This window comes from Podarcis tiliguerta (genome assembly GCF_965153285.1).
Source record: "Podarcis tiliguerta genome assembly, chromosome: 8".
NCBI classification, from domain to species: domain Eukaryota; kingdom Metazoa; phylum Chordata; class Lepidosauria; order Squamata; family Lacertidae; genus Podarcis; species Podarcis tiliguerta.
This window is the reverse complement of record NC_139541.1, coordinates 33,598,735-33,626,353: the sequence shown is the minus strand read 5'-3', so window position 1 is coordinate 33,626,353 and position 27,619 is coordinate 33,598,735. Positions and strand designations below refer to the sequence as shown.

General features: G+C 45.3%; 1 protein-coding gene across 2 annotated transcripts; it reads right to left on the bottom strand.

The window, feature by feature from the left end:
* SALL1 (spalt like transcription factor 1) lies at positions 1–27,619 on the bottom strand. Of its 2 annotated transcripts, XM_083451822.1 has the most exons (4): positions 21,407–27,619; positions 20,110–20,202; positions 5,299–8,720; positions 1–1,443 (listed from the first exon to the last, which is right to left on the bottom strand). In XM_083451822.1, exons 2-4 carry the CDS (start codon positions 20,183–20,185, stop codon positions 1,003–1,005), a joined length of 3,939 nt encoding a protein of 1,312 aa, XP_083307948.1. In that variant the 5' UTR covers positions 20,186–20,202; positions 21,407–27,619; the 3' UTR covers positions 1–1,002. The 2 variants fall into 2 exon arrangements, with proteins under 2 accessions (XP_083307948.1, XP_083307949.1); XM_083451823.1 differs by lacking the exons at positions 20,110–20,202; positions 21,407–27,619 and adding an exon at positions 19,191–19,209.

The window sequence follows — 27,619 nt, the reverse complement described above, 5'->3', positions numbered from 1 at the left end:
TCATGGGGAACATATGTACATTTTAATGAACTCGAGATTTCTCATTGTATATACAGGAGCATCTGAATTTGTCCATGGAAGGTTGATCAAGATGCTTTTTATAGCAGCACAATGTCCAGCACTTTCCACCCCATTCTCTCTCTCTCCCTCTATGTGAATATACCTACAAGGCAAAACGTTTCAAACTACCAAAAGCATTTTTGGACCTCCTCTAATCATCTGCTTGCTTGTTTACTGTACAGAAACTTATTAACATCTAAGACAACTTCAGTAAAAAAACAAAACAAACCAAAAACCTCAAGCACAGTATGAAGGACAATTCAAAAAGGAGGGAGAAAGTTAAGTCTTAACGCACACACCCTCCCCACCAAAAAAAAAGCTGTTTTAATTTTAGAATAAAAATTTCAAAACCAAAAAACAAATCGAGCCTGTTGTGGAGGATGCATATAGTTGAATTTTATATTGTCCATTTTCAAATCCTGTGCGCAAATCTGTTTGGAGAATTAAACAACGTATTTGCCGATAAATCTCTTTTTCCCATCGGGATCGAAGTATACACATATACAGACTTTTTGTTACGAGGGGGAGGGGTGATGGGTGGGTGGGAGAAATGGATTACGGAGGCACTGTGTCGCCCCCACAAAAAGTTCATGTTAAACTGGATATAGAAAATAAGTTAAATGCCAGAACGAGACCACCTAGCTGAACAGACTTGCATTGCCATAAATGTTACAGCACTCTAGTCAATTAGTATTTAGTTCAAAATACAGAAGACCAAAGTTAATGCTTGCATGTGTTTGCAAAGCAAAAAAAAAAAAAAAGTTATATCACTAATAAATAAGCTGTTTTTAGAACTCTAGATGTCGAACAGGGTACAAAAGAATGTCTTTTTTTTAATGTCACTTTGTCAATTCGCCCCCACCCCCCCCAACTTTCCAAAGAAAACAAAAACCTGCACAACCTTAGGTTGCAATATCTGCCGGAATGTTCGTAACACGTGTCCTAATTGGTTACAATCTCTTTGCCGTCTTCCACAAAGCGCGTGAAGCGGAAATTAGTCCCATTCTCGCTGCCTGCCATTTTCTCCAGACCAGCTAGAGGCGCGTTAGGTTCTGAGTTCTGGAGCTTCTCCAGACTGCCCGTCAAGCCGCTAATCGGGGAGCTGCTCCCATTGCCCAGGCTCCCAGGAATTGGAGGGATGCCACCATTCTGAATGACCGAGATCTCATTCGTCTTCATCGCCAAGCCGTTGGAGAGAGCCGCGGCGTACTGATTCCAGAAGCTGGACGGATCTCCATTTCCCGACCTCACGGCCAACTCTTTTGGAAAGATGTCTGGAAACTTTACAGGGTTGCTTCCGAGAAAAGTCATGGGGCCATCCACAGAAAGCCGTCTGCCTCGCCGGGCAGGTGTGCTGTTCCACATGTGCGTCCCCATGTGAACCTGAAAGAGAGACTGGTTAGCAGCGGCAGGCGTTATTTTCACAGCCGTCAAAAATACCTGAAAACACTGCATCTCCATCGTTGGTTCTTGCTGTCTACAGAAGGGGTGGGGAATAGCTTTTGAGCCCATGGGTCACATGCCCTTCTAGGCAACTATCCAGGGGCCAAAAGCCAGAGACCAAAGTGGGTGGAGATATAAAGAAATATATGCACAGTTTTGCAAAGTGGGCAAGTTTCTACACACACACACCTCTCTCTCTCTCTTGGTTCTCAATCCAGGCAAGTGAGGGGCATCATCAGAGAGCAAGGATACATTCTAGCCAAGCAAAAACAAGCCCTAAAGGTGGTACCAAGCAATGCTGGTGAGGGTTATGGCTTGAGAAGTAGGGATATAACTATGTCCTGTGGCAGGGCATATTTGGGCCTTGGGTCTGAGATTCCCCACCCCTAATCTATAGCAGATAGATGGTTAGCTGGCAGGCTGCGGGCAGCCTATGGCACCTCAGTTTTCCCTAAGCCTAGTTTGAGGATGTATGACATAGGCACCTTGCTGAAGCTATGTAGGATTGGCTCTGGTTTGTGTCTGGACCATGTAGGAACTCTGCCAGATTTCCCTCAAGTTCTGTGACTGAGTAAAGGTGGGAAGGGAAAAGAGGCAGCAAGCAAACACCAAGAGGAAGGTTCAAACAGCCCGCCTACGCTTTGCACTTGCCAAGGAAGGGGGTTGGGGAAACAACATTGAAAGTTGTGCAAAAATAGAGCTAGTTCACACCTTTAATGAGACATCATTCTTTGGGATTTCAGAGGCAAGAGAACCATTGAAGTACCTGTTTGCTGGGCATGCTACACCTGGGTTCTGATGCCAGAACAGAGCACCGCCCAGCTCTACTGTGGAGCTTAACCACTTTGCGGGGGAGCCCTTTATGCTGCAATATACACTTTCATTCCTCAGATCATTGCCTGGATAGCAATGTGTGCGTGTACCCCCCTTCCTAGAATACAGACATTGACCATTCCCATTCTAGAAGGCCATGCGAAAGGCTAAAAGGTTAAAATTCCTCTTTTTAATCAATAACCAACGACAGCTCATCTGGTTCAACTAACAGCCTAAGTTTCTCCTGCCTACAAGATGGACTTTACAACCCCTCGCTTTTATTAAATGTGTTTTGTTTAGCGTGGCCTGCACAGTTCGATCTATTTTCGCCACCCACTGCCATCACAATGCCAACTACTTTATTAGACACCCCTTTCCCCTATAAATGTCCAGTTAAAATGGTTGAAAATGTCCTCCACTAATTGCTCATTGGAGAGCTTAACATGTGCAGGCCGGATGCCCTGAAAGTAGTTATTCATCTTGTATCGCCTCTGCAAAAAATCTCTAGAGGGAAAGACCATTGGCAGGGGGTGGAGGGGAGATGCGCATTTGAAAGTGCTTCACCGGTGTAATATACAGTCCTTTTTTCTGGGGGGGACGGGACGCACGGGTACGCATACCCCTAAACATTTTGTGAACTTAAGTTTGGCCTCACTGAGGGCAGTATTTCAATATGAGTAGGAAAATGAGAGTACCCCTAAACATTTATTTTTAGGGGGGGGGGGAGCACTGGTTATATAAATGAAGCACATTTGCTTTTTCAACACATGCCAGTAAGAAACATAAGCTAGATTTGCAATTAAAGCTAGGATCTTGCTCATATTTAGGACTTTGTGGTGCTCTGCTTTAACATTACGAAAAGAGTAATTTAAGTGTAACGAGAGGATTCTTTTGCTGTTCTGAGTATATATACAAAGTACACTTTCTGAGTGTCTTTAATTGGGGAGTCTATAAAATTCTGTATTCACCAAAAAGAGTGGGGGGGGGGGAATGAAGTTTGAAAACACAAAACAGTGATTAGACTAACACAGATGTATGCAAATATGCTTCTAGCTGTTATGCATGGAAATAATTGGCCAGGAACTGAGAATACATTCCTGGGTGCAGCCTGAGGTGGAAGCACAGGAAGCCATCATCTTGCTAAAGCTAAGGTGATTAGTGCCTAGACAGGTGATGACTTAGAAGCCACATGCACACTCCAGTGTTAGAAACTAGCCAGGCACCAGGTGTGTTTGGTGGGTGCAATTGCGACCACATGGAAATCTCTGGATACCAGGTGGTGACTGGGGAAAGCAAAATGTCACTAAGAGAAGGATTTGAAATATTTTTCTTGAAGCTTGTATTTGTTTTATTCTGGATTGTTTTATCTGATGTTTTAATGTATTTTAAACCACATTGAGATTTGTTCTATGAAATATAAATAGGTAACCAAATGAAATGAAATAATAATGGTGATTTAAAAAATCAATTGGGGTGGGGGGAATGACACCTAGACAATTCATTGTGGTGACTGTAACCTAGGTTTAAGGTGCCATTTGGTGATTAGATTATATATCTTATTTTCTAACACTGGCACACTCCCATGGGTAATGTAGGAGAATAAGTTGGGTTATGAGAAAAGAAATAAACATTTTTGGCAAATGAGGAAAAAGATTAAGAAATTCACTGCGCAGAATACTGTTGTGTGCTGCTTTGAGTGGCCTTCATCTGGAAAGGCAACCTATAAATATTTTAAAAGAAATAAATAGCATAGTGGAGGCTGGTCCACTAGGCCAATCTGGGACACTGCCTGTCACCTTCCTACTCTTTAATCTCGGTGTTGCCCTTACAAAACTCAACAGGGAGGAAGACGGGGACAAAACTAGAATTACTTGGCTCTGCCAGTCATCGGCTCTGGCAGCATCTCCTGTTGAGCTCCCTGCCTTCTGCTCCACCAGGCACCTGACACCATTGATATCATATCCAAAAACAGTAGGGATGAAGGATATTGAGGTCTGGGAGCCTTATCTTCTGACTGATGGAAGCAATACCCAGATTACCTTTCTAACCTGGAGTTTCAGCAGAAGCAGAAGCTTTCCCCCTTCCTTTCCCATTTCCCAAAAATCATAGTTGAAAGTCCTGGGGAAAGCAAACTAATCCTTCTCTTTATAAGTAGATGGGGTAACACATGGTATAGTCATACACACATATTGACACCCCACACAGCTTTTGCCTTAGCATCAGTCCCCAAAACAGAGCTTCCTGCTCTGATTTGCCATCAGGTATCAGTAATCTGAGGGCAATGCCCCTCCATTGCATGCAGCAAGCACCATTGCTGGGTATGTGCATCACAGAACCATAAAAGGATTGAAGAGGTCCATCTAAGAACACGTGCTACAAAACACAATTTGGCCCAGGTTTCCATACATGTGAAAATGAGTGTATTCCATTCACAATTTACATGGGAGTATCAGTGTACAGGAAGGGTTTAGGATTGCCATGTAAAAAATGTGGAGCTCTCCTGGAGACTGCAGACAAAAGACAGGATGCACAGCATGAAATGCAAATGCCCAATTTACACACAATGCTAGACCATAATTTATTAAACCATGGTGTAGTGTCATGTGTGAACCCTGCCCAGCATGTTCAGTTTGATTTGTTTCCTGCCAACAAACCTGAATCTGAAGCCATGACTCATGGGTGGCTTACAAACTTTGGTTTCTTTTAACTGTTGCTTGGCCTTACTGCGCTAACCCAGCACCCTTCCCTTAACCATGGTTTGTTTGACCACACCACCCAAGGCACTCAACCAAACTACAAAGGAATAAGTCAGCAGTTGGAAAACAGAAACAAGAGGTGGCTTGTTTTGATCATCTGTGGGAAAACTTGTGGTTTGTTGAATAAACCATGGTTATGCACAAACCAGGCCCAAATATGTCAAGTGCAATTTGATGCCAAAAGCAAGCCAGAATATTATGACTATAGAGGTGGGGAAGGAAGTACCTTAAGATTGCCTTTTGTTGTGAAAGCTCTTCCACATATAGTGCAGGCAAAAGGCTTCTCTCCGGTGTGAGTCCTTTCATGGATCTGCAAAGCGCTGGAGGACGAGAAGGTTTTCCCACACGTGTTGCAGTAGTGCTGCTTCGGCGTTCTTCTGGGGAGAGCCGGAAGCAAGACTGGCGATGTAGCTGAAGGTGGCAGAGGCCCCGAAGGAACCAGGGCAGGCGACATCTCTTTGCTGTCCTGAGGAGCGCTGTGTACAAAACCGTTAACCTCCGTCTTTATCAGAGACGAGAGGGAGTTAGCGGGCATCGCTGACGAAGAGTTCTGATTGGGGCCAAGGGTTGAATTGGGTTCAAACAGCTGTGATGGTAGATCTCGCATTTGATGTGTCAACATATGCTGCTTCAAATTACCCTTTGTGGAAAAGCCACGATTGCAAACTGTGCAAATAAATGGTCTCTCTTTGGTATGACTTCTGTAATGAATGTCCAAGGCACTCTGACATGCAAACGTTTTGCCACAAATGTCGCAGGCTGTGTTCTTCAGCTTGCCTCTGTCTCGGAAAGGAAACAGCATGCTCAAGGACTCTTCCTTAATCATTTTCTCGGGGTTGCCAGACGTCAAATCCAAAGCACCACCGTTTGCAAGGGCTGGAGGCCAACCGTTGGCAAAATCGTTCGGTAACATTTTTGGTGGTTTCTCTTCGATGCACGGCGACTTGTGGTACTCAGCCGTGCTGTTGGAAGGGGACAAGGCCTGCATGGAAGAGGTAGACTCTGAAATAGCAGGACTCCCAGCACTTTGGCTTTCCATATCGCCACCAATGGATGACGAATCATTCGTCATGATGTCCCCTTCCACCGACCCATTCTCAACAGATTTTAAGCTTGCTTGAAGCTGCTCAGCAAGCCCCGCATTAATCATCTTCATCTGATTTTCTAAAGCAGCAATACTTGACATTTCCAGTGGCAATGGGGAAGATGATAAACTATCTTGAGATGCATCAATGGATTTCGGGGTATCTGGTATGCTGCTGTCGGGACAGTCTTCCATGTTTTCATCAGAAAAGTTATCCAGATCATCAAAGTTCTTCTCATCAAAAGACCCTGTGTCAGACTCCATTGACTCGGGATAGTTTTCTGTCACAGGTGTGTTGGGTATCTGTCCGCCCATGTGCATCCGGATGTGCTGCTGTAGCACAACGGCATTGGTGAACTTTTTCTGGCAGATTGGGCAGGAGTGTTGCACTCTCAGCGGGGGCATGGCACGGTGAACGCTGTAATGGGTCTTGAGATTTCCTTTTGTCGTAAAGGCGCGGCCACAGATTTTGCACTTAAAGGGCCTTTCACCAGTATGTGTGCGATAGTGCATTTTCAAAGCACTCTGGCAACTAAGAACTCGGTGGCAAATGACACACTCATTGGGATCGGTTGCCTTTTTGTCAATATTTTCCACTAGCTGCTGCAGTTTGGAGGTCTCAGAGGTCGGCGTTGCGTCCAGCAGCCCCCCAAATGGAAACTTGGCCTTAAATTGCTCCGACATGAGAGGCATCAGTGGATTGGTGAAAGTGACCACATTGATGGAACCTGAATCTGCTGCCGGTGAGGTTACAGAACTGTTAAGACTAGCAGAGGCGCTGGGCATCTGGGTGCTTTCCTCTGGCTTGTCATTGGAGGAGAGCAAGGGGCCCGCCTCCCCTTCAACTAAATGCCCGTTGGAGTTTTTCCCAGCAGGATCAATGGAGCCAGAGTCGCTTTTCACAGAACATGGGGGACTAGATGAAGGGTGAGTGATGGGAATAGGCTGAGGCTCCTCTGTTTTGATAAAAGGGGTCAAGCTCGGAATTGTGGGAGGAAGCGGTAGGCCAACTGATGTCGTCAAAGTGGATAACACTGGCTTGCTGTCCAGCCAGCTTGTTACAGGCTTCTCGGGTGGTATCGACATTCCATACGGGATACCTGTGCTTGTGGGAATGTTGTCCAAATGCTCTGGCACTGGGTACGGGTTCATTTGAATGTGAGGGTATTTTTCTTTATGACGCTGAAAGTGGACTTTTAAGTTCCCCTTGGTGGAAAACCGGTTTCCACAGATGTTGCATTTGAACGGCCTCTCCCCGGTGTGAGAACGCAAATGGATCTGCAAGGCACTGTCGCTCCCAAACACTTTCGCACAGAACCTGCATTTATGCTTGAAGAATGCTTCGTCTGAAGCACTTTTCGCTTCGAAGGTGGCCAGGCTGGGGGGCTTGCTTTTCCTTTGCTGGGCCAGGGCAGCCAAGGAGCTCAAATCCTCTGCAGGCGTTCCGAGACCGGACAAAGGACTGGGGAACACAGAGTTGCTAGGGGTGGGTTGAGGTAGAAGAGGGTTCGATACAGGGCTTAATAAACTGCTTATTGCAAAAACTGGTGAGGACGCCGCTGTCACTGGTGGGCTGCCAAGCTGCGGGCCACCAGCATTTGTAGCCCCTTTGTCAGAGGATGGTGCCGTAATTGCCACTGCAGATAGGTTAATATTTGGAGATGAGCCGCTACTGGATGGAATTGCCGGGTTGCCAGGATTGCTCTGAGGTAGCTGTATAGGGGGCAGTTGCTTCACACCACTGATGCTGGCAGACTGGCTAGCTAGGCTTTGTGCCAACCCAGCCGCCGCAGCCAGCTGCTGGGATAAATGGGAACTTAACGTGGACAAGGGGTTGGCAGATGTTCGTAACGTGCTCTGAGAGGGGCTGGGAGACGTTGGCAGGTCCACGTTCTGCGAAGCCAGCAATAATATTTGGTGACGAATTTGTTCAATCAGCTGCAACTGGTGGATCTGTTGCTGCTGCAATGCCAACAGTTGCTCCATGAGGGAAGGGATGGCCAGCTTGCCAGCCGAGGCGCCATTGCACCGCGCTTCCTGCGAGAACTGGGCGACCGCCACTTTCGTGCTCTGAAGGTTTTCAATGATGACGTTGCTGTTGATGACCGAGAAGTTGCCTAGCGTTGTCAGGTCCCCTATTTGAGGTAGAGAGGTTGTGATAGCTGAGGTACCCATGGTGGAGCAGTTACCACTCACAACGCTATCGCTGGCGCTCTGGGAACTGCCGCTAGTGCCGTTACTAACGCCGGAAGCCTCCACGTCCATGGATTCTTCTTTGTCAAGTTTGTTGTTATGCTCAGGATGGCTGCTGCGGTCTACTTGATCCATGTTATTAACTGTGTCATTCCTCTGCTCGTCAGGATTATCAGTAGGGGAGCTGGGAGGGCAGGCTTCAGAAGGAGAAACAGGATTTTCATTCACAATTAAAACTAATTGATTTTTACTACAGTTCTTCTTGTGTTGCAGGAGATCCGATAGTTCAAAGAACTCAGCACAGCATCTGCCACAGACGTGGGCATCCTTCGCCTTGGTGGTTCGATTTGTTTGACCCTTCTGCGTGTCTCCTAAAACATCAAGGCAAAGGGAGGGGGGTAAGAAAAAGAGCAAGATTAGCAACTGAGCAGAAACACAAATCTGGTCTGTAGGATAGGCGATGTTAAGATTTGCTAGAGCGCACCTATCTCAAAAAGGTTTCCTGCTTAGTCTTCAACCACCCCTTCACTTTCCTACACTCTTTGCTTCTGTCCCCAAGATCTCCCTGATATTTCTGGTACCTGTCCATGATAAATAAGTTGCTTTCCCTATTTCATGAGTGACTTAAAAAAAAAGCCAATCTGCAGCCACATGGTCTTAAAGCAAGGGTAGCCAATGTGGCACCTTCCAAATATTTTGAGCTACAACTCCCATCAGTCCCAGTTGTCATGGTCAATAGTCAGAGATTATAGGAGTTGCAGTCCATCTGGAGGGCAGTTTGTAGACTACATTTGGCCTAAACTCTCAGGCCCCTTCTAGATGATCCCTAGAAATTAAATTTCTGGATGAGATGGGGCAAAAGGTGCAATTTGACTTCTGCACACATGGAGGCGGCCGAAACGAAGAGTGCCGTTTAGTGCACCAGGCACCATTTCACATGTTGTGGCTGATTATGTTTGTATTCAGCACAACATTGTTGATTCATTCCATTTTTCCTCCATTGTTAGCCTTGTTTTTATGTTATCAGGTCAGGCTACTGTAGAGTAAAGGAATACTGCACACAGCATGCATATAACAGCCTTAAACTGGGTCTGCAAAGGAAGGTGGGAGGTTCAGGCAGTCAGTACTGGTGCCAGAATTGGGGTGCTGGAAGCTACCGAAAGAGCATGCAAATTTCCATCTAGGGATTGTGTGTCCCGCTTCCCTAGCCTGTAAATATCGCTTCCTAGCAACAGTGCATGGCTTCAAGCACCAGAGAAGAAACCTGTAGGCCTTGCATTGCATCTTTCTTTCTCCCTCCAAGACGTTTTGGTGAGATCTGCCACTTTCTCCCACTACCAAGACAGACCAAGACTGGCCATACATGTGGAAAAAAATCAATATTGTGACTTCACAGAGGTTGCCCATGACTGATTTTTAAGACTGTACAAGGGGTGCTTTTTATGGCTACCTGTGTCTCAGATGATCATTTCCTCCAGATAATCCATCAAAAGATAAAATAGTATGAACCAAAGACATTGGGGCATAATGAAATTCCATAGCAAGGTATTGATTTCCAATGTTTCATACTGCTTATTGCCTAGTTGTCCACCGAGTGGCAAATCAAGCATTTGAAGGACTCATTAGACTCTCAAGCTCCCCGTCAACCTTGTTCATCCTCAACCGATTCAAAGATATCAGTGACAGTCACCCCGTCACTAAACTAATTTGTAGTCGTTCAAGGTCCCAATCAGTTGCTGACAAGAAAGAATGGGGGGGGGGGGAGAGAAGGGTGAGGTGGGGGAGCACATATCGCCCAAGCTTCAGGTTGACATGAACGAGAAACAAACAAACAAGCTAGCTTTCCCATTCCTGCATAACTCAGAGCTAACTCTGATCCTCCTACAAAGCATTGGTTTTCCCTTCCAAAGTTCACCCCACAGCATCTAAAGCCTTTGTTACACATAAAATGGAAAAAAAATGAGAAATCCCTTGTCAAAGAATAATATTCATATTTTCACAATCAAGCATTTGTTGCCTAATCCTACTTATGATGCTTACTTGAAGACCGCAGAGTCCTTTCCACTCTGCTATATAGCTCCACAAGCCCCTAAGTCGCCCTCAACATGTTATGCATTTTTTAATTTGCTAGTCAATTGCTTCATCCAGAACTGCAGGTCCCCAGCACAGATTTCCACACTTATTCCAAAGTAAGCCCCAGTGAATTCAATGTGGCGACTTCTTCATAAGAACGCTTAGGACTTACATCCAACTAAATGTCCTTAGGATCGGGGTGTTAAGTTGCCTTTTATGATGCCAATTCTAACCTCAGTGGTACCAGTGTAAATCTCTGGGTAACCCCATTGTGAGTATACAAGATCCCACAACTGCCTGCAGTCATTGTACTTTACAACCATGGAGATTAGATCAGAGTATGACCTCATATCTATAAAAGCAGCATTAAAAACTTTACATTTCTGGGAAAGGGGGGGGGAGAGAAACCATCAAAGGGGGGGGGGAGAAGATGAGCTGTTAAGAGAAAATGTTTCTATACAATAAGAAATCAATCTGGGTTGTTAAGGTTGATAACCCTCTGCAATCTCCCTTGTCTGAGTGCATATCAAAACTATTTGCTTTTAACTCTTGTCAATTGTTTAGCAGATAACTCGGAACCTTTCATTAGATGAACCCCCTTTCATTTCATGTTTGTTATCACTGGTTGCTCCCTTTTCTTATCGCTGAGATCCATTTGTAAATTAATCGTTACAAAAAGAAGAAGAAGAAGCCTCTGACTTCAAACTAGCTGATCTTATTCAAAAGAAAGGATGGTTCCCTATTGTTTTCTCAGCATGAGGACACAGAATTTGGTTGTACAGATTGTGTGTGGTCAATTTAGAAAGCCAGGGAAGGGTGGGGGGAGCTCGTTTAATTCAAGGATTACCTCCCTGCCTGTTTTGCTGCAACACTAAAATCAGATAATAGGTAGTTTCCATGACTTCCAAATTAAATCTCAGAAGAAAACGAACATTAAAAGTTCCTGGGAAAAGAGGGGGGGGGGTGAAGAAGGGTTTGCTTTTACAAGTTAAAACTGATCCAAGTTTACACAGCCATTGGACCCACCGAGAGAGAAAAAGAACTGCACTTGGTTTCCTTAAACAACAAATACTTTAGAGTTCTACATTTATACAGAAGAGTAAATGAACTCGTTTCAAGATATACTATGGGGCAAATATGCCATACAGTCTTTGCATTATTTTCTTTTTAAAAAAAAAAATGGATACCCCTCTACAAAAGTTTTTACTGGGAAAGGATAATTATCAATCCATTTTAAAATAATAATATTTGGTCGCCCTGCCTCTTGTCACATCCTAGCATATTAAGGCTGCAATTTTGGTACTTCGCTTCATGGGCGTAAAAAAAGGTAAGGCGAAATATTAAATGCAGTCTATTTGCATACACTGCTTTAGTTATTTCCCTGTTTCATGCAGAATAAAATATATAGATCCATCGTGACAAACATTCCATTTAGAGCATTGTATTTTGACAACTAATTTCAAATGAGGCATCCATTTTAGATGCTTATTTTAAAACCAGGGAATCCAATTCTGAATATAGCCGACCGAAAATGTTATTCCTTTCTCTCTTCCACATTTCCATATGTAATGGTGATGTTTCCATCTACTTTTACAGCCAATTATGAAGGAACAAAAGCTATTCTGTTTGTTCACACATTTTCAACAAAATGCATTAAAACTATTATGTCAGCATGTTCTATTAAGCTCCACATTCAGTCGAAAATACTTTTCAACCAGATCACATTTATCAAAACATAAAGCCCACTTTAAAACATGGTTTTGCTTGGTCAGCTGTGCTTAGACAAATAATGACAGATTCAAAACTAAATAACTTGCGGGGGGGGGGGGGAGAGAAGAGAGAAATCAGAAAACCAACTGATGAATTGTACACATGACAGTGGATTTGCTTCAAATATTTAGCACGCCTGTACTGAAAATTAAAACCTGTTCCAATTCCCTTTCTTCACCCTTGCAGTAGATTATTATAATCCTGGTTTACAAAGGCCCTGTTATTTTACCTGCCTGATACTTCACTGCACACAAAATGCAACACATGTCCTCCATGTCAAGTTGCAGCGCTCGCTATTCTTTCGCTACCTTAAGTTGCAATGCTCAGCACAACACGTTCCAGTTACAGGATTTAAAGTACCCATCGCTTTTTTAAAAAATAAAGTAATATTATACTGCACTCATAAGGGCCAAGTTAAGAAGAAACAAAACTATGAGATTTACTCGCAAAACCTGTACCAAAAGACGTACGCTAAGGAAACTTTATTTCCCCAGCGTTAATACCTAGTGATTATTTTTTCCTCAACAAATTTGATATGTGCATGCTAAATATTGTAAAACTGACACTGGCATTGTCTCCTCTTACCACTGTTTGGCACACACAGGGGAAAATGCTCACGTGCTAATCAGGAATAACCTAAATTCACAATTGCTTCTCAGGTTCATTAAAACATGCTTAGAAATTTCAGAAACTGAAATACATTACAGCTTAAAGCAGCTTCCACTAATTTAAAGTCATATTTTTTTTTCAAAAAAACAAAACCCCGAAATGAAACAAAAATTAAGGCAGTGTTTCCTTAACGGCTTTTTAATCAGAGTAATTGGCGACATGATGAACCAAAGCAACTGTGCCTATCACCTGACAGAAAGATTTAATCTTTTATAGATCTTGTTAAAAAGAAGCATGATAATATATCTGCAGGCAGCACTTTTGAAATGAAAAATTCAAAGAGATGTATTTATATCAAGATGTATTTATAAGAAAATGAAGTTTCAACAGCAGATGCCTATTTTTTAAAACAGAAAAGGAAAAATGCCACCCAGGGAACTTTGCTTTCCAAGGCCTACATCCACCAGTCAAGAGCAGGATCAATAGGTTCCTACAAAAACTGCAAGAATTCTGCTGCCAACCTTAACTATTCATGCCAACTTGATTGCTTTCTCCAAAGGGAGAAATTTTGAACTGCTTTGAGGCAAAAACCTCAGAAGAAAAATTCAAACATTCAGTCATCTTCCACAAATCTTGGGAGAGAGGCAACCCCTTTCACTCTAAGTGTCTATCTGCAAAGCAATGAGATTGAACAAGGCCTTTCCACTTTATGAATAAATATTCTTTAGAATGCATTTCTCAACATTCACAGAACAACTTCACATTGATATTTCCATTACAAGAATAAAGTTTATAGATAAGTTAGCATATACATATGCAAAGCAAGGCCAATCGTAGTCTCTTCCTTCTCATAATTTAAAAATGAGCTGGGGGGGGGAATCACAGCTGTATTTATATTCAAACATTAGTAGAGGCATTATAGGGGCAATATATTAAGAATATATACCCTCTCTCCCCAACAGTTTCCGTCCTTCCCTACAACAACTAGCAAACAACTATTGCCACCATCCCTTTGAAACCCCTCAGAAAATGATTCTTCCACCCGAGATCAAATACACAGACGCGCCTTTCAATTAACCCAATTGTTAATTGATTTCCACTGTTTAAGAGCATTTCTATTTTTAAAAGCCGGGAGACGGACCTACCTACGTAGCTACTTAAAATAAAAAAACACTTTCCTATGGTTGAATCAAAACGAACACTAGGTGGGGTTCCTGCTGCAACAGTTTCTCCCAAAAAGTTGAGAGCAGTTTCATTGTTCCAGTGAGAAACTAAAGAGAAGGGGAAAGAGAGGTGGGGGGGGGGGGGAGAGAAGCAATATCTAAACTTTGGCTATGCAAACATTGGCAAAGGAACAAGAAACCAAATCCCTGTTGTTTGGAGTGGGGGGGGGGGGAGAGGCAAAGGCGCTGTGGCAACTGGCTGTCAATCCCCTCTTTGGGGGTCTGGCGTCCAAGGGGGTGACAAGGGAATAAGAGTTAGCAAAAGCAGCGAGGCTGATAAGGTGAAGCTAAAATAAACTAGCAGCTTCCTGCTAAGCGCCTGGTAAGACTCTATTTGGGGGTCACCGGCAAGATATTGAACTGCATATTGTGATCTGAACTTTGTCACCTTTGACTGGAAGGAGGCTGGCAAAGGTTAAAACATCCAAACACTTCGAGGTTTCCCCCTAGCACGGATTGGCCAAACATCCCCAACTAATAGCCCTCTGAGCAAAGACACTGCTGGGAGACAAGTCTGCTTTTTGGCTCCCCCCCCCCCCCCGAAAAAGGACCAATATATATATATAGCTGAGATATCACTGTCCACTTTTGGAAAAGGTAGAAGAGGCATTGATTGGGGCCCTCTCTCAGGTTGCCTTTACCAGCGGTTATCTGGAAGTTTCTTCCCACAATCACCCTCCACCAGCTTATTATCAATTTATTGCATCTCTCCCCTCCCTTCTCCAGCTGATACGATTTGCCACAGTGATCAACAAAAAGGATGTTTCTACACCTAAGAAGTCCACCCTTCTGGAAAGGATCTTTATCAGGAGTCAAACGGGGAGAAAAGGAAAGGACAATCTATTGAAACAGCTACTTTTGGAAGTGATTGCACAAAAGTTAAATGAGGTTTCTGAGGACGGGATGCAAAACATGCAGCTCGGAAAGGGGCAAAGGACGATATTTCGCGAACACAACCCCAGACTCTCAAAATTGTTTCACACTGATTGTATTACTGCAACTTTAACACATCTGTACAAAAGCAATTGCCATTCATTTAAAACAAGATTTACTTCTGAATCAAAGTACTGAGGGCCGTTCATGAATTATTCTTAGCATTTCTGCCTGTGCTGGACTCGTCTCAAATATTCTATTTTGTTAAAATGTAAGTACATACGCAATTGTCCAAAAATAATTCGGTCTTTTGAAAAGAAATGCCTTATCCTGTAATAAAGGGGGGGGGGGGAGAGAGAGAGAGACCATTGTTCAGCAAGCCTGATTTCAAATGGTGTTAATTGAAAATGTAATTCATTATAACTTGGATAATTATGTCAAATGTGTAGATAGTCAGGGTAGGTTAATAGTTCACTATGAATCCCAGAGTTTGTGTTTCCCATGCCCAAAGGGAATTGTTAGCACCTTGTATCCTCTGGATTATCCTTCTGTCCCAGTCTTTGCAATAGTCTGAATAACTCTGCTCCAGAAATACTGCTTCTGTGTTAAGATTAGGCCATTACCCTCTTAAAAAAAAAAAGCTTAAAGGGGGGGGGGGAGTATACAGCCAACTCGAAATGTAACAAGTATTCTAGAAACCTTAGACAGCAGTGCAATCCCACACATGTATCCTCAAAAACAAGCCAAACTGAATTTGAAAAAGGCTTAGTCTCAGGTAAATGAGGATAAGATTAGAACCCTAAATTTGAAGAAGCAACTCTTCAGCTGTATATTTTCCCCAACAGCAGCCAATGACTTGTTGAATACAATTTATGTCTGGAACTCCAGATGTTTGCTCTACCGTTTCCACTGTTGGGGAAATTTTTTTTCGCCCAACAGCACCAAAACCGTTCCTAATTTTTTCAGCAGCACAAATGAAAAGAATGAGAAAAGGCCAGCAGAAGTTTTAATAGCAAAGTGTCAGAAAAGGTACCTGTATAAAATTCTCAAGAAAAGATGGATAAAAACTAGGCCACAGAAGGGCAAGTGTTTCTTTAAATAAATAAGAGAAGACAGCTGCAGGTCGAGAAATTTCTGAGATCTGAATTCTAAAACAGATTACTAGAGGGGGGTGCGGAAATAACCAGAAAATGAAACCAGCTCTAAATGGGCAATTCTATGACATTTTATTTGTAAGATATATAATTTGTTTTCACAGCAATTATGTCTAGATTAACAGTGATAGAAAACACCGTGCTTTCCTGAGCTTTTAATTACCCTGCCTAATCTCAGCTTGATAAGAGTGTATGTGTGTCTGTGCATGCGTATATATATTTATACATATATGAAAGGCTGTGTACAATTTTAGGGCATCAAAATATAGGTCATATAGTGAAGGAAACTGTCCGTATTGAAGGCTTTAGCAACACCATTGTATACCAATATTATTACAACACTCAATCCTGTTAACACTATTACAAAATATAGCCTCCAGGCAACTTAGTCAAACTTATTGTCCAAGCATGTAAAGGGAGCCATAACCTAAATCTATTACCAGTAAGGAAGGGGAGGGGGGGAGAAGAAGAAAGACTAAGATAGCTGTTAGAAATGCTAACTCTTACAAATGCTTTCCCGAAGAACAATGAACTAGCAAAAAAGGGGGGGGGTTGAGAAAAACAGGCTTGCATTATATAGTTAATACAAGTGAGCTAGTGACTAAAAAGAGCTGGACCAGTATTGTCTTCGTATCATTGTGCTTTGATGAAATCTAGTTATTTTAAGCACATCAAGTTAGCAACAGGCATGAAAACTCCCTAAGATGAATTTCCTCCCTAACTCTGCAGCAGGGTGGTTTTGGAAGAGGCGTACAAAGAAAACGAATCCAGAGACTAAAATATAGAGGGTGGAGAAATGTAGCTGGCTAGGTCTTCACAAATCGAAGATGCCTTGACCTATCAAAGAGTAGTAGATTTTTTTATTTTTGTGGGGGGGAAGCAGTCCCCTCTCTTGCATCCAACAAGGTAAAGATAATAAATTTGCTTATTCCTATCCCAGCTTGAAGACCACAAAGTTCTTCTTTTAGAGCTATTGTAGAGAAATAAAGATAAAAAGAAGAAGGAGCGATCTACAGTATATTCTTGAAATTTCAACCTGGAGTTGGTGGCAGAAAAATGAAGTTGCAAAATATATGTGCCTGACCAATTTCTGAGCAGAGAGATTAGATAATAAACTGAAGGGACAACAACTCATGCAAAGTCGAAAGAAGAAGGTCAAGAAGTTTTCTTACAAGAATTCCAATGCATGTCAAGAATTTGAGAAAGGATAGGACATGAATTTTTGTTTTTGTTTTTTTTAAGTTGCCAATAAGTTGCCTTATAATAAAACCACCAAGGGATACTTTATTTCCAGGGAAATAGAAACTTGCTTGCAGTTCCTTTGGCACAATTTGTTGCCGAACTTTTCTAAGGTCTCTTCAGTACAAAAGGGGGGGGGGATGAGGGATGGGGATATGGTAGCTGATGGAAACGGGGAGAAATACTAAAAAAGAAAGAAAAAAAGTGGGGTGGTGGCATAAAGCTGGCATGAAAAGGACAAATGAAAGAACTTCCATGCCTTCCGCACTGGCTGCCCTGATCTGGGTGATGCTGAAAGGTTCGGGGGCTAGAGGGGGCTTGTCTGTTGACTGCTACTTTTAATGACTAAGCTGGGGGTTTAAATGGGACTGTGGGAGAGGCACAGCTTCTATTGGTGACTCACTCCACACAGACTCTTGCAGATCACCCCCCTGGCCAAATCCCTTAAGACAGACAGAAATTTGCTCTGGAAACGTGCAGGGTGTTTGTATATGTGTGTGAAGGCGAGAGGGGGAGGGCAGGAAGAGTTGTTAAAAAGGAGGATTAGGACTGTTTCCTTGCAAAAAAATAAAATCAAATTGAAGAGCTCCCACGCTATATATATATATTCTTTCTATACAATCTGTATTATTGGAAACACAACATGGTCACCATCCTTCTGTGTAGATTTTTAGAGTCAGCTTTTATCAGGCTGCCCACTGTCCTTGGAAGTACCACCCTAACTGCACGTCTTAAAAAAGAGCTGGGCAGAGCAGGCCATCCTCCACCACCACCAATTTCTCTCTTTTTACAGCCTCTCTCAACCCCCCTCCCCACGGAAAAAAGTGTAAAGCAACCACGCATTTTGCATACTTTACATGCGGACACTGAATCCACTGACAAACTCACGAGCATTATCTGTTGTGTATAGAAATTGAAGGAGATGAAAAAGATTTTTCCAAAACACACACGCACGAAATACGAATTACCACAATCCAATTCGCACTTCTAGAAGTGCCGTGAACTCAAGAAAGGTTTACTCCCGAGTAAGCCTCCTTGGGAAAAGTACTCCGACCACAAACATCCTCCTCTCTCTTGCCATCCTCCCCTAACGATCCCGGCCACCTTCCATTGCTGCTTCGGCGGAGGAGGAACGGAGGGTCGCGCAGGGACGCTCTCCGTTCTTAGGTTTGCCCCAGTGCCTTCTCGCCCCTCACTTTCCTCTGCTAAAAACAAACGGAGAACTTTGCATCTCCTGCTGACGATCTGAGCATAGCGCACCCCCAAACGCCTCTGCCACCCCCCCAAAAACCCCCACAAAACAACTTTGGAGCAAGAGACACGTTGCTGTGCCCTCCTCCTCTGCCCGCAGGAGAAACTGACAAGCCTGGCATCGAAAAGAAAACTTTCCTTTGGATTCGGGGCTTTCCACAACAAGCCCCCACTTTCTGCTGATGATCCATGCACCCAGCGACAGGCCTCTTCGCGGGCTTCGCCGCCCCCTTCCCCAAATTCAGAAACTCACCCGGTTTGCACAGGTAAAAAAGGGGGCCCCTTTTCTAACCCCCCCCCCGCATTATCAATACCAAAGGCATTAAAAGGCAAGCCGCCACATACCGAGATACGCGCGCGCGCACACCACTTTAAATGGAAATTTCCCACGATCGCCAAAGTCTCCCGTGCGCGCCGAAGAACCTTTGGCATACACCCCCCCCCCAAAGCAATCATAGCCGAAAGGGACAAACTCGAACACAGATCCGCCGCGACGATAAGAAAATTCAACGCGAGAGTGGAGCCCGGCGGAGCAGAAGCTGAGCCGGCCAGCTGGGCACGCCGAGGAGGAGAGGGGGATGAAGGAAACGAAAGAGGAAGGAGTGCATCGCGCCGGGTGCCAGGAAAAGGAGACCTCGCTCTCACTCACCCATCGGGGCCAGCCGGGAGCGAAGGAGGCGCTGCCAACCCCCCACCTACCCCTGCTGTTGGAAAACGTGGGATTAAAAAACAACAACCCCTTTTTAACTTCCTCTAAAATTCACGTTGGAGAGAGGAGGGGGGAAAGTTGTAATATTCCAGGGCAGCTCTCTCAGGCAAGGCTGGGAAGGGAAGCCGAAAAGAGACTCCATAAAAAATGGGGGGAGAGATCTTTGGATAAACGATGTTTTATTTTAAGATTCAGGCCCCCAGAGATGCACCCCTTGAAAGAGAAGGGGGGGCGTCAAGGTCCTGCGCATCTTTCCCCAAAGGGGAGGTGGGGAAAGAGAAATCCCCAACTCCGCTTCCGATCAACGTGCGAGTGGCAGCGTGCGTGTTCAGGGAAGGGGGGCGGTGCGGCTAATTGAGAGAGATCCGGTCTCCGCTTGCCAGATCGAAAACGATCCAGCGAGGGAAAGATCCACACAGAGGGCAGCGACGGGGCTTGAGGAGGGGGGCGGGAAGAGAGGAGGAAGGAAACCACCCAGGACTCGAACCATCCGCAAGAAGTCACAACTCCAGCTGATCAACTTCACGCTCTTGCTTCCAAAGTCTCTCTCTGACTCTCTCTTTCTGCCTCTCTCTCTCTCTCTCTCTCTCTCTCTCTCTCTCATCCCTCCACCGTCTCTAACCCCGAAGGTAAGTTTGTTCCGATTGTTTGTGGGGGGGATCCATAATCGCTTTAACAAGAAAGAGATAGACATATATCAGTGTTCTATGGGTCGGAAGTGAGGGAAATCGCGCGCAGGACAGAGCGAGCGAGAGCGATTTCTTCCTTTTTTTTCTTAAAAAAAGGTCCCCCCTCCCTTAAAAAAAAGCCACCCCAACAGGACGCAACTGCTCACCCCCCTTTAAAAAAAAAAGCTCACCATTGCGCTGAGATCTCGAGGCCAGCTCGGGGTCGGTTTGGAAGTGCTGCGGCTTCGCCTGTTTCCTCCGCGACATGCTGGCGCAAACATCAGCTGGGGCAGAATAAAAAATTACTAAAAAAAAATCTTCTCAAAATTACGGAAATCGAGCCTGGCCCCCCTCCTTCTCCTCCTCCTCCTGGCGCTTCCCCTCCCTCTCCCGCCTCCTCCCGCTTGCCCGATCCTCCGCGCACCGCGCATGTGTCTTACTATAATTGTGATTATCAATAATGCATTGCGATTAATCATACAGGGGGCTCTTTGAAAGGCGATTGGCACAGGACCAGCTCTATTCAAACGAGCTCGCCTTAATCAATTAGCCGCTGATTTGCTGGAGACCCTTGTCTCTCCGCCGCTCCCGCCCAATGAGCCGGCCCATGTGGCAAGGGTTCCACCCGCTCCGCCCCCCCTCGCTCTCTCCACCCCCCCCCCCCCCCGTTCGCGCGCTCTCCACCTTCCCCAGCCTAACCAGAAAAGCTGTTTGGATACAGTTTTTAACCCTCTTAGCAACCAGCTGGGACTGAGCACGCCGCTCCTGTTACTATAGGAATGCGCTCCAACCCCCCACAACTTTTCTCTCTCTTTGGCTGGGGATGCTTCCTCCCGTTCCAGGAGTTTTGCTTCCCTCCCCCCACTTTCCTCTCTTTTTTTCCCAAGGGGGGGTGGGAAATGTTATCCTATTTTAGCCAACTTTTAAGTGTTCCATGTTATCCTATCTGAGCCAACTTTAAAGTGTGGGTTTAAATCCTGTGCCCTGCTTACTCAGAAGTAAGTCCCACTGTTTGCAATGGGGATTGCTCCCAGGTAAGTGTGCATGGCATCGCAGGATCCTGGGGAGGGGGGAGGGTCTTATTCTTGAAAAAACTGACCCGATCTCACCCTGCATGTTTTCTCTCGGGAGCCTCCCGGGCTTCAGGGGGACTTACTTCCGAGTAAGGATCGTATCTTGTTAGAAGAGCGTTCGGCTTTCTTTTGATGCAAAAGAAAGAAAGAAAGAAAAGTGGTTTAGGCAAAAGGCGAGTGATGGTCTCCACTTCGTTAAGACCTCGGGAACTGGGGGGTTGGTCCTGAGAGGCGACGAGGGCAGCAACAGAGAAGTGGGGAGACGGGTCGAGGAAGCATCTCTGCTCCTGCCCCCATCGCCTCGCCATCGCCCACGCTGGAACAAATAGCACCGATTCATGGATAGCTGTCATTTTAAAGTTTCGGTCTCAGAGCAATATTTGAGGACTTTCGAAGCAAACCAACCCAGTAATACCTTTGGTAAATCATCTCCGGTCTCCTCTTCTGTATGGATGTCTTTTGGCTAATGCCGCCGCAAAAAAACAAGAAAAGGGGAAAAGTTCCATTTCTTGGATTTTGGTATGTGTGTGTGTTTTTAGCAACTCCCACCTTTGCTCCCTCCCCCTTCCTCCTCGCGCCCCTCCTTCCTCGCCATCCATCACGGGCCCCGAAGGGTGCTGAAAAGAGGAAGCTCGCCCGCTCGCCCTTTAAGCCTCGCGCCCTCCCAGGACAATCGCGGCAAACTTTTTCGCTCGCTCGCCCGGCGGTGGCGGCGGCCAAGGGGGCGGGGCCGCTTCCCCGCAGCTGCGGCTGGCGTTGGCTGAGAGCGGCGTCAATCACCCTGAGCAGGCGGCTGGACGAGGTTGGTGGCGGAAACGACCGGGCTTGTCTCCCTGGCGGAATCCTGGGGAGGAGGGGGCGGGGCCAGGGAGGAAGGGGGCGGGGTCTCGAAGGGGAAAGGCGATGGCGACAGCCGCACGCTGCACTTTTCCTTTGCTCTTCTTTCTTCCCACTCGTTTGACAGGCTGTGCCGTCTTCTACCTGCTTACCCGGGCGTAAGCCCCATTGAGCTCAGTGGGATTTACTTCTGAGTATACATGTGTATTGGATTGCGCTTTGAAGTGCTCTTTTGGTTACATATTAACTGACTTTCCCTTTTTGATCATTTCCCCTCACTTCCCGAGCAACTAAAGTTTCTTTGCTTCTCTTTAACTTCCTTTTTCTCCCTTTCCTAGCCTTGTTCATTTTTCACCTTTCTCTCCTTCCACCTTTTAATCATCTGATGTGAATTTCTCCCATAAGTGTTAATAATGGGATGATTTTATTAAAATCGCAGAAGACTAATAAACTGATGTGGACTGTGTATGTCTTGTGTGTGTGGGGGGGATGTTTGTATATATGGTGCCGGACATGTTCCGAGAGGAGACTTCGCTATCCCTCGGGCTCTTCTTTATCTCTTCCCATTATCTGCACCTTCCCTCATCCTTCATTGAGCATTGCCACTCCTGCAAAGAGCTGCTTTTTATTTATTTTTTTAAAAGCCACAACTTCGGCGTGTGTTTCAGGAAAGGAGAGGAGAGGATCCCTTTTGTGCCTAGAAGAAGAAAAGAGGGTTGAAAACCTGGCGATCCTCAAAGCGCTTAACTCTTAAACGGCCTGCGCCTCTTCTGCTCCGGATTGAGTGACTTGCGGGTCGCAGCCTGAAACGGCCGCGTTCAGGCAATTCGAATCAACGGATAACTTTATACGATTAAAAAAAAAAAATTATGGGGCAGGGAAAGCCTACGAACTTAATTTCCCCTCCCGATCTGGTGTGCTTTTGAGGGATCGGTTCATACTGTGTTGGGAATCGCCCTGTGCGCTGCGCTGCTTGCACAGATGGAACCGATCCTCCGGTTAAAAGGTCCCTAGCGCGCTTTGGGAAACGCGGCGTCTTAACCTGGCCGCGTAGCGCAATCGGCCTACTGACAGCCGTCTAGGTCTGGATTCCACACGCGCGCGCATCCGCAATGGGTACCCGTCATCTCTCCCCGTCTCCTGATCCAGCCTCAGGCTCCCAACGCCAAAGCATGTGGGGCTGGACCCATGGGTCCCTTCCTACCAACAACCGCCATGCAACCATCCGAGCCTCAAAAATGCTCAGCGCCTTCCAGGCTCCAGAACTTTGGGCACCGGTTCCCCAAAACGCTGGGTGCTCAAGGTTTTTCGTAGGGGGCCTCTCTCTCCCTCTTGTCCCGTACACAAAATAACCAGCCTCTCTCTCACGCCCCCCGGCAGCAATTTAAAAGAAAAAGTAGATTTTCGATCCGTTCTCAACTCGCATTAAGCCCCGAGCTGACACTGGGATCCTGGTCCTGTAACCCTTTGGAGAGGTCCGCTCCTCTTTCCTCACCCAGCCACAACTCCGCCCTTCCTTCCTTCTCCTCCTCCTCCTCTTTTCCCACCCTCTCCTCCGGCTTATTTACTCTGTGATTGAAACGACTTCTTTCCCTTGGTATCAATATTAACAAACTCTCTGTAATAGCAGACGCTTGATCAAATACAACTCATTACAATTTCAAATGAGCCGGTTAAAAAAGGGGGAGGGGGGCTGGGTGGAAGGAAAAGATTGCCCTCCTCAGTTGGCCCAGTCTTCATCCCCACCCCCATTCCAAAAAGAATCCTCGCTTCTTTTAATTTAAAAGAGCTAAAACCCTGATAGCGTTTACCAAGTGGGTGGGAGGCGATGCGCACCTCCAAAAGCATAAAGGCGTGTTGGCCATTGGATAGAATTGGGCGATGCCTCTCTTGCAAGGATCTCTCTTGGAAGTGTGTGTGTTTCTCGATATTTCTCGCTGCTTCTCCTCCCGTCTCTCCCCCCCCCCCCGCAACAGTGGTTTCTTGGGTACAGTAAGAGTTTGATCAAAAGACAAACGGAGCCATCAGCTTGAGAAGATGTTGAAAAATGAAGATAATAACGCGCTCTTCGGATGTCATTATTTTGCACTGAATATTTAAAGACATGCTTCGGCAGAGATGAATATACTCGGGCAGGGAATCAGACACCACCTTCGTCCTCCTGGGCGCGCCTCTCTCCTCCTTGTCAATTTCAACCGGCGGAGAAACTTACATACTGTTGTTCTCCGTGTGTTTCCCTAGACACAACACTCTTAGGAGCAGACAATGTGTATACACCTATTTACACACCAGGTCGGTACGCTTTCCCGATTCGGGATTGCCTTTGGCCAAGCAAGTCTTTAGGTCCCTTCCAAGTTCTTGCAAGCTAGAGACGCGCTGGAAATTAACTCGCATTTGCAACCACATTACACAAGGTTGGGGTGTTGTTGTCAAATAGCTTGCTTCCCCCGCACCGCCTCTTTTCTTTCCCAAAAGTTCTTCCCCATAGGATGCAACGAGAAATTATCTTTTGACATCGCACCTTTTCTTTTTTTTTACTAGACCTGACAAAACAAAATTTCCAAAAAAGTGTATTTCTGATTCAGACAGGGCGCTTAAAATACGACCAAAGTTCACAATGGCCATTAATATATATACATATATCGATCTATTTGAAAGAGATCTCTCCAAACTATCAAGAAAAATGAGAAAGCTGCAGAAAGCCATTTAAAGTGAAAAACAAGCAATTGGCGAAAGTTGAGCTTTTTCTTTTTAATCATTTCCCAGCAGAAAGAAAGAAACAAAAAGAAATTGCATAGTGCTTAATTTAAGGCTGCAAATCCTGTGCTGGCATCCTCGGGAGAAAGCCCATGGCATTCCGTGCGATTTACTTCCAAGTAAACATGCCTACGTTCGGACTACAAGGATGGTTATTTCTTGCTGGTTTTTCTTCCCTTTTGCTTAGGGTATGTCTGGGGGGGGTGAGGGGGGGTTGCTCGGAGGGAGGGCGGGGGGTGAAGGGCTGTGTGTTAGGAGAAAACAGCGCTGTTTTCACGGAGAAAGAAGAATCGGCCTTTATTGTATCCTGCGAGCAATCATTCAATTAAACGTCATTGCTTGGAACAGGAGTTGGAAGTGTTTACACACGTAAAGACCGCGATCTGGTCCCCTCCCCCATCCCCCAGGGAGATGGCAAAATGCAAGAGATTTCACCCCCTCTCCAAGATCTCCTCCTCCTTTCACCCTGAGGATCTGAAGGGTCTGTGAAGGTGGGATCACTCTCTTCAATGCAAATCAAGCCCGCGATAGGAGAGACAGCCGCACTGGGGGATCGATCGCGCGGAGGGAGTCTTGGAAGGAGCCTGCAAACACGGGGATAATTTGCAGCTCAGGCCGGCGGAGAGAGGCAATGCGACGCACCTTTGCTCCGGATCATTGTTCTTACGCTTCGGGATCAGGCAGAGCAACCTTTACCGCTCAGGGGTTAAAAAGGCACAGAGCCCGCGCGGAGTTTAATAATGAAGGCATCGCTCCGCGGCCAGAGAGGGGGTGGGTGGGAAAGCCCATTGATTTTCCGAGGGCGATTTCCTACGCCGCTTCCCGGTCTTGAAAAATCCAGCTGCGATTTCTGGCGTTTGTAGAAAACACACTTCACTTCTAAGTTTCCACGCGCCTCTAGCAACTTCTGAGAAAGACATCTTCCGGTTGACTTCAAAATGTCAAAAACGTTATTAATATCAACATATCTATATCTACACACACACACACATATATATAATAAAAAAAAAATTTAATTTTCAAATTTTGAATTTAAAATAGGCACACCCCAAAACTGCACACATTTCCACCGAAGCGTTTCTACAACCGCCTCCGTCGTGAAACAGGCGCTCACGAATCCCGCAAAGCCATCAAATTAACTCTTCACCGCCGCAGCGCAAAAATAGGAGAATTTATTGACATTTATTTACTGAAGTCATTCCAGAGTACATTGCGGGAGATGTCAAAAATATCCCACGTTGCCTTTACAAAATTTTGCGCATGTTAAACCTCCATGTGGAGGGAAAGTAGGAAAACATATACTGTACAGTATTATTTTGTAAAATATTTTTCGCAGTTATGTTAGCACTTGGAGGAAAAAAACCGCGTGTTGTTAGTTGTGGCCCGAGAGAGAAATCAGTTAAGCAAAATCTCCATATCAATATCTGATTTTGGGGGAATGTTGGACAAATTTATTATTCTGCAGTGCTGAATTTAACCTTAACTGTGCAAAAAAAGACCTATGTCAACCTCCGTATCTTGAACAGACAGGAGAATTCCAGTATAAAGAGAGACGAATAAATAAAAATGGGAGCTTCGGCGCTTTCAAAGATGCACATCAAACTTCCACGAGAGACTTTGGAGTTTGCTCTGCCGCCATCCCAGAAGATGCAACGAAAATTGTTTCCTGAAATTGCCTGTTTCCCTATCAATCTCCTGTGATCAAGCGGTTCATTTCAGCCCCTCGACTTTGACAGAGGAGGGGTGGGGGAGAGAAAAGGGGGCGGGAGAGATGACCTCCCCCTTATTTTAAGCGGGCCGTCGATAGCTCCCCTATCCCCCCTCCCGTCCCCCCCCCCTTTTTGATTTATTTTCTAATGATCATCCTGCAGAACGCCAGGACCAAAATCGAATGCTTCGCCATTATTACTGACAACTAATAATTGATCATTGCTCAGCCAGCTCAGCTTTTAGCCTTATAATTGAATCATAAGCAATGTCAATTGAGGAGAGAGAGAGGGAGAACAGGTGGGGGAAGCACCCAAGTGAAGGAGGTGCTTACCTAAAAAAACCAGAAACAAAAACAAAAAACACGAGAAAGGGATGAAATTGACCAGTGTCATAAGCAGTGAAGAGTGAAAGTATTTTACTCAGTGGCCTCCCCCCCCCCGCCGCCGCCCCCTCTTGTTGGCTTTTCTCGCTTTTGTTTTTTGCCTGCTCGTTTTCACACCTCAGCTGCCCCCGGATCTTGGATGCAAACTGATCATCTGGAGATTTACAGCTATCACATCCGACCTGCAGAGGGAAATAATCAGATCGGCCCCAATCAATCAGACTCTTGTACGGAGCCTTCTTAATTTGCTCTTTTCCGCTGTTTTATTACAGTTCTGGTATGGAATATGCTTGTTTCAGGTGAGGAGGCAAACGTTCCAGAAGGACGATGTCAGTTTCGAGAGGTACAAATTGTGGGCTAGGCAAATCGGCTGGAATGGGAAGAGGCTTACCTGCGGTACAAGATACTTTAAGAAAGTTAACTTAGGTCCTTAGGTTTCTTCACAACAACACAAGTGTGCTTTCTGATGAATGTGAATGTCAGTAATAAACCAACCTGGGCAGAATCCAAAAAGCTGTGCAGCCCATCAAATTGGACTGCAATCCCCAAATTGGACTGCAATTTTGTTTTTTTAAAAAAGGCATTTATATTCCACGTTTTCCTCCAAGGAGTTCAAGGTGATGTGGGGATTAAGGGAGAGAACCATGTACAATAACCCTGTGAGGTAGTTTAGGCTGAGAGGCAGTGACTGGCCCAAGGTCACCTAGGGGGCTTCATCTGGCCAAGAGAGGATTTGAACCCTGGTCTCCCAGCTCCTAGTCCAACCCTCTAACCACTACACCAGGCTGGCTCTCAATTCTACATGTTGCTAGGCTTCTTAAATTAATGGGGGATAATTCAGCCAAAAATCAACCACAGTTACATCTCATGGACTTAAGATAGTTGCAACTAAATCCCAAACTGTGGTATAGACATAGCCAATTGACTGACATCATGCGTATC

What these genes read in the sequence shown, in the direction of transcription:
- SALL1 (XM_083451822.1), bottom strand. Translation starts at nt 20,185, where the DNA reads ATGTCGCGGAGGAAACAGGCGAAGCCGCAGCACTTCCAAACCGACCCC. An exon ending in CTCGAGATCTCAGCGCAATG is followed by an intron (nt 8,721 to 20,109) that starts GTGAGCTTTTTT and finishes TTGATGTTTTAG; the next exon opens with GAGACACGCAGAAGGGTCAA. An exon ending in CAACAAAAGGCAATCTTAAG is followed by an intron (nt 1,444 to 5,298) that starts GTACTTCCTTCC and finishes TCTCTCTTTCAG; the next exon opens with GTTCACATGGGGACGCACAT.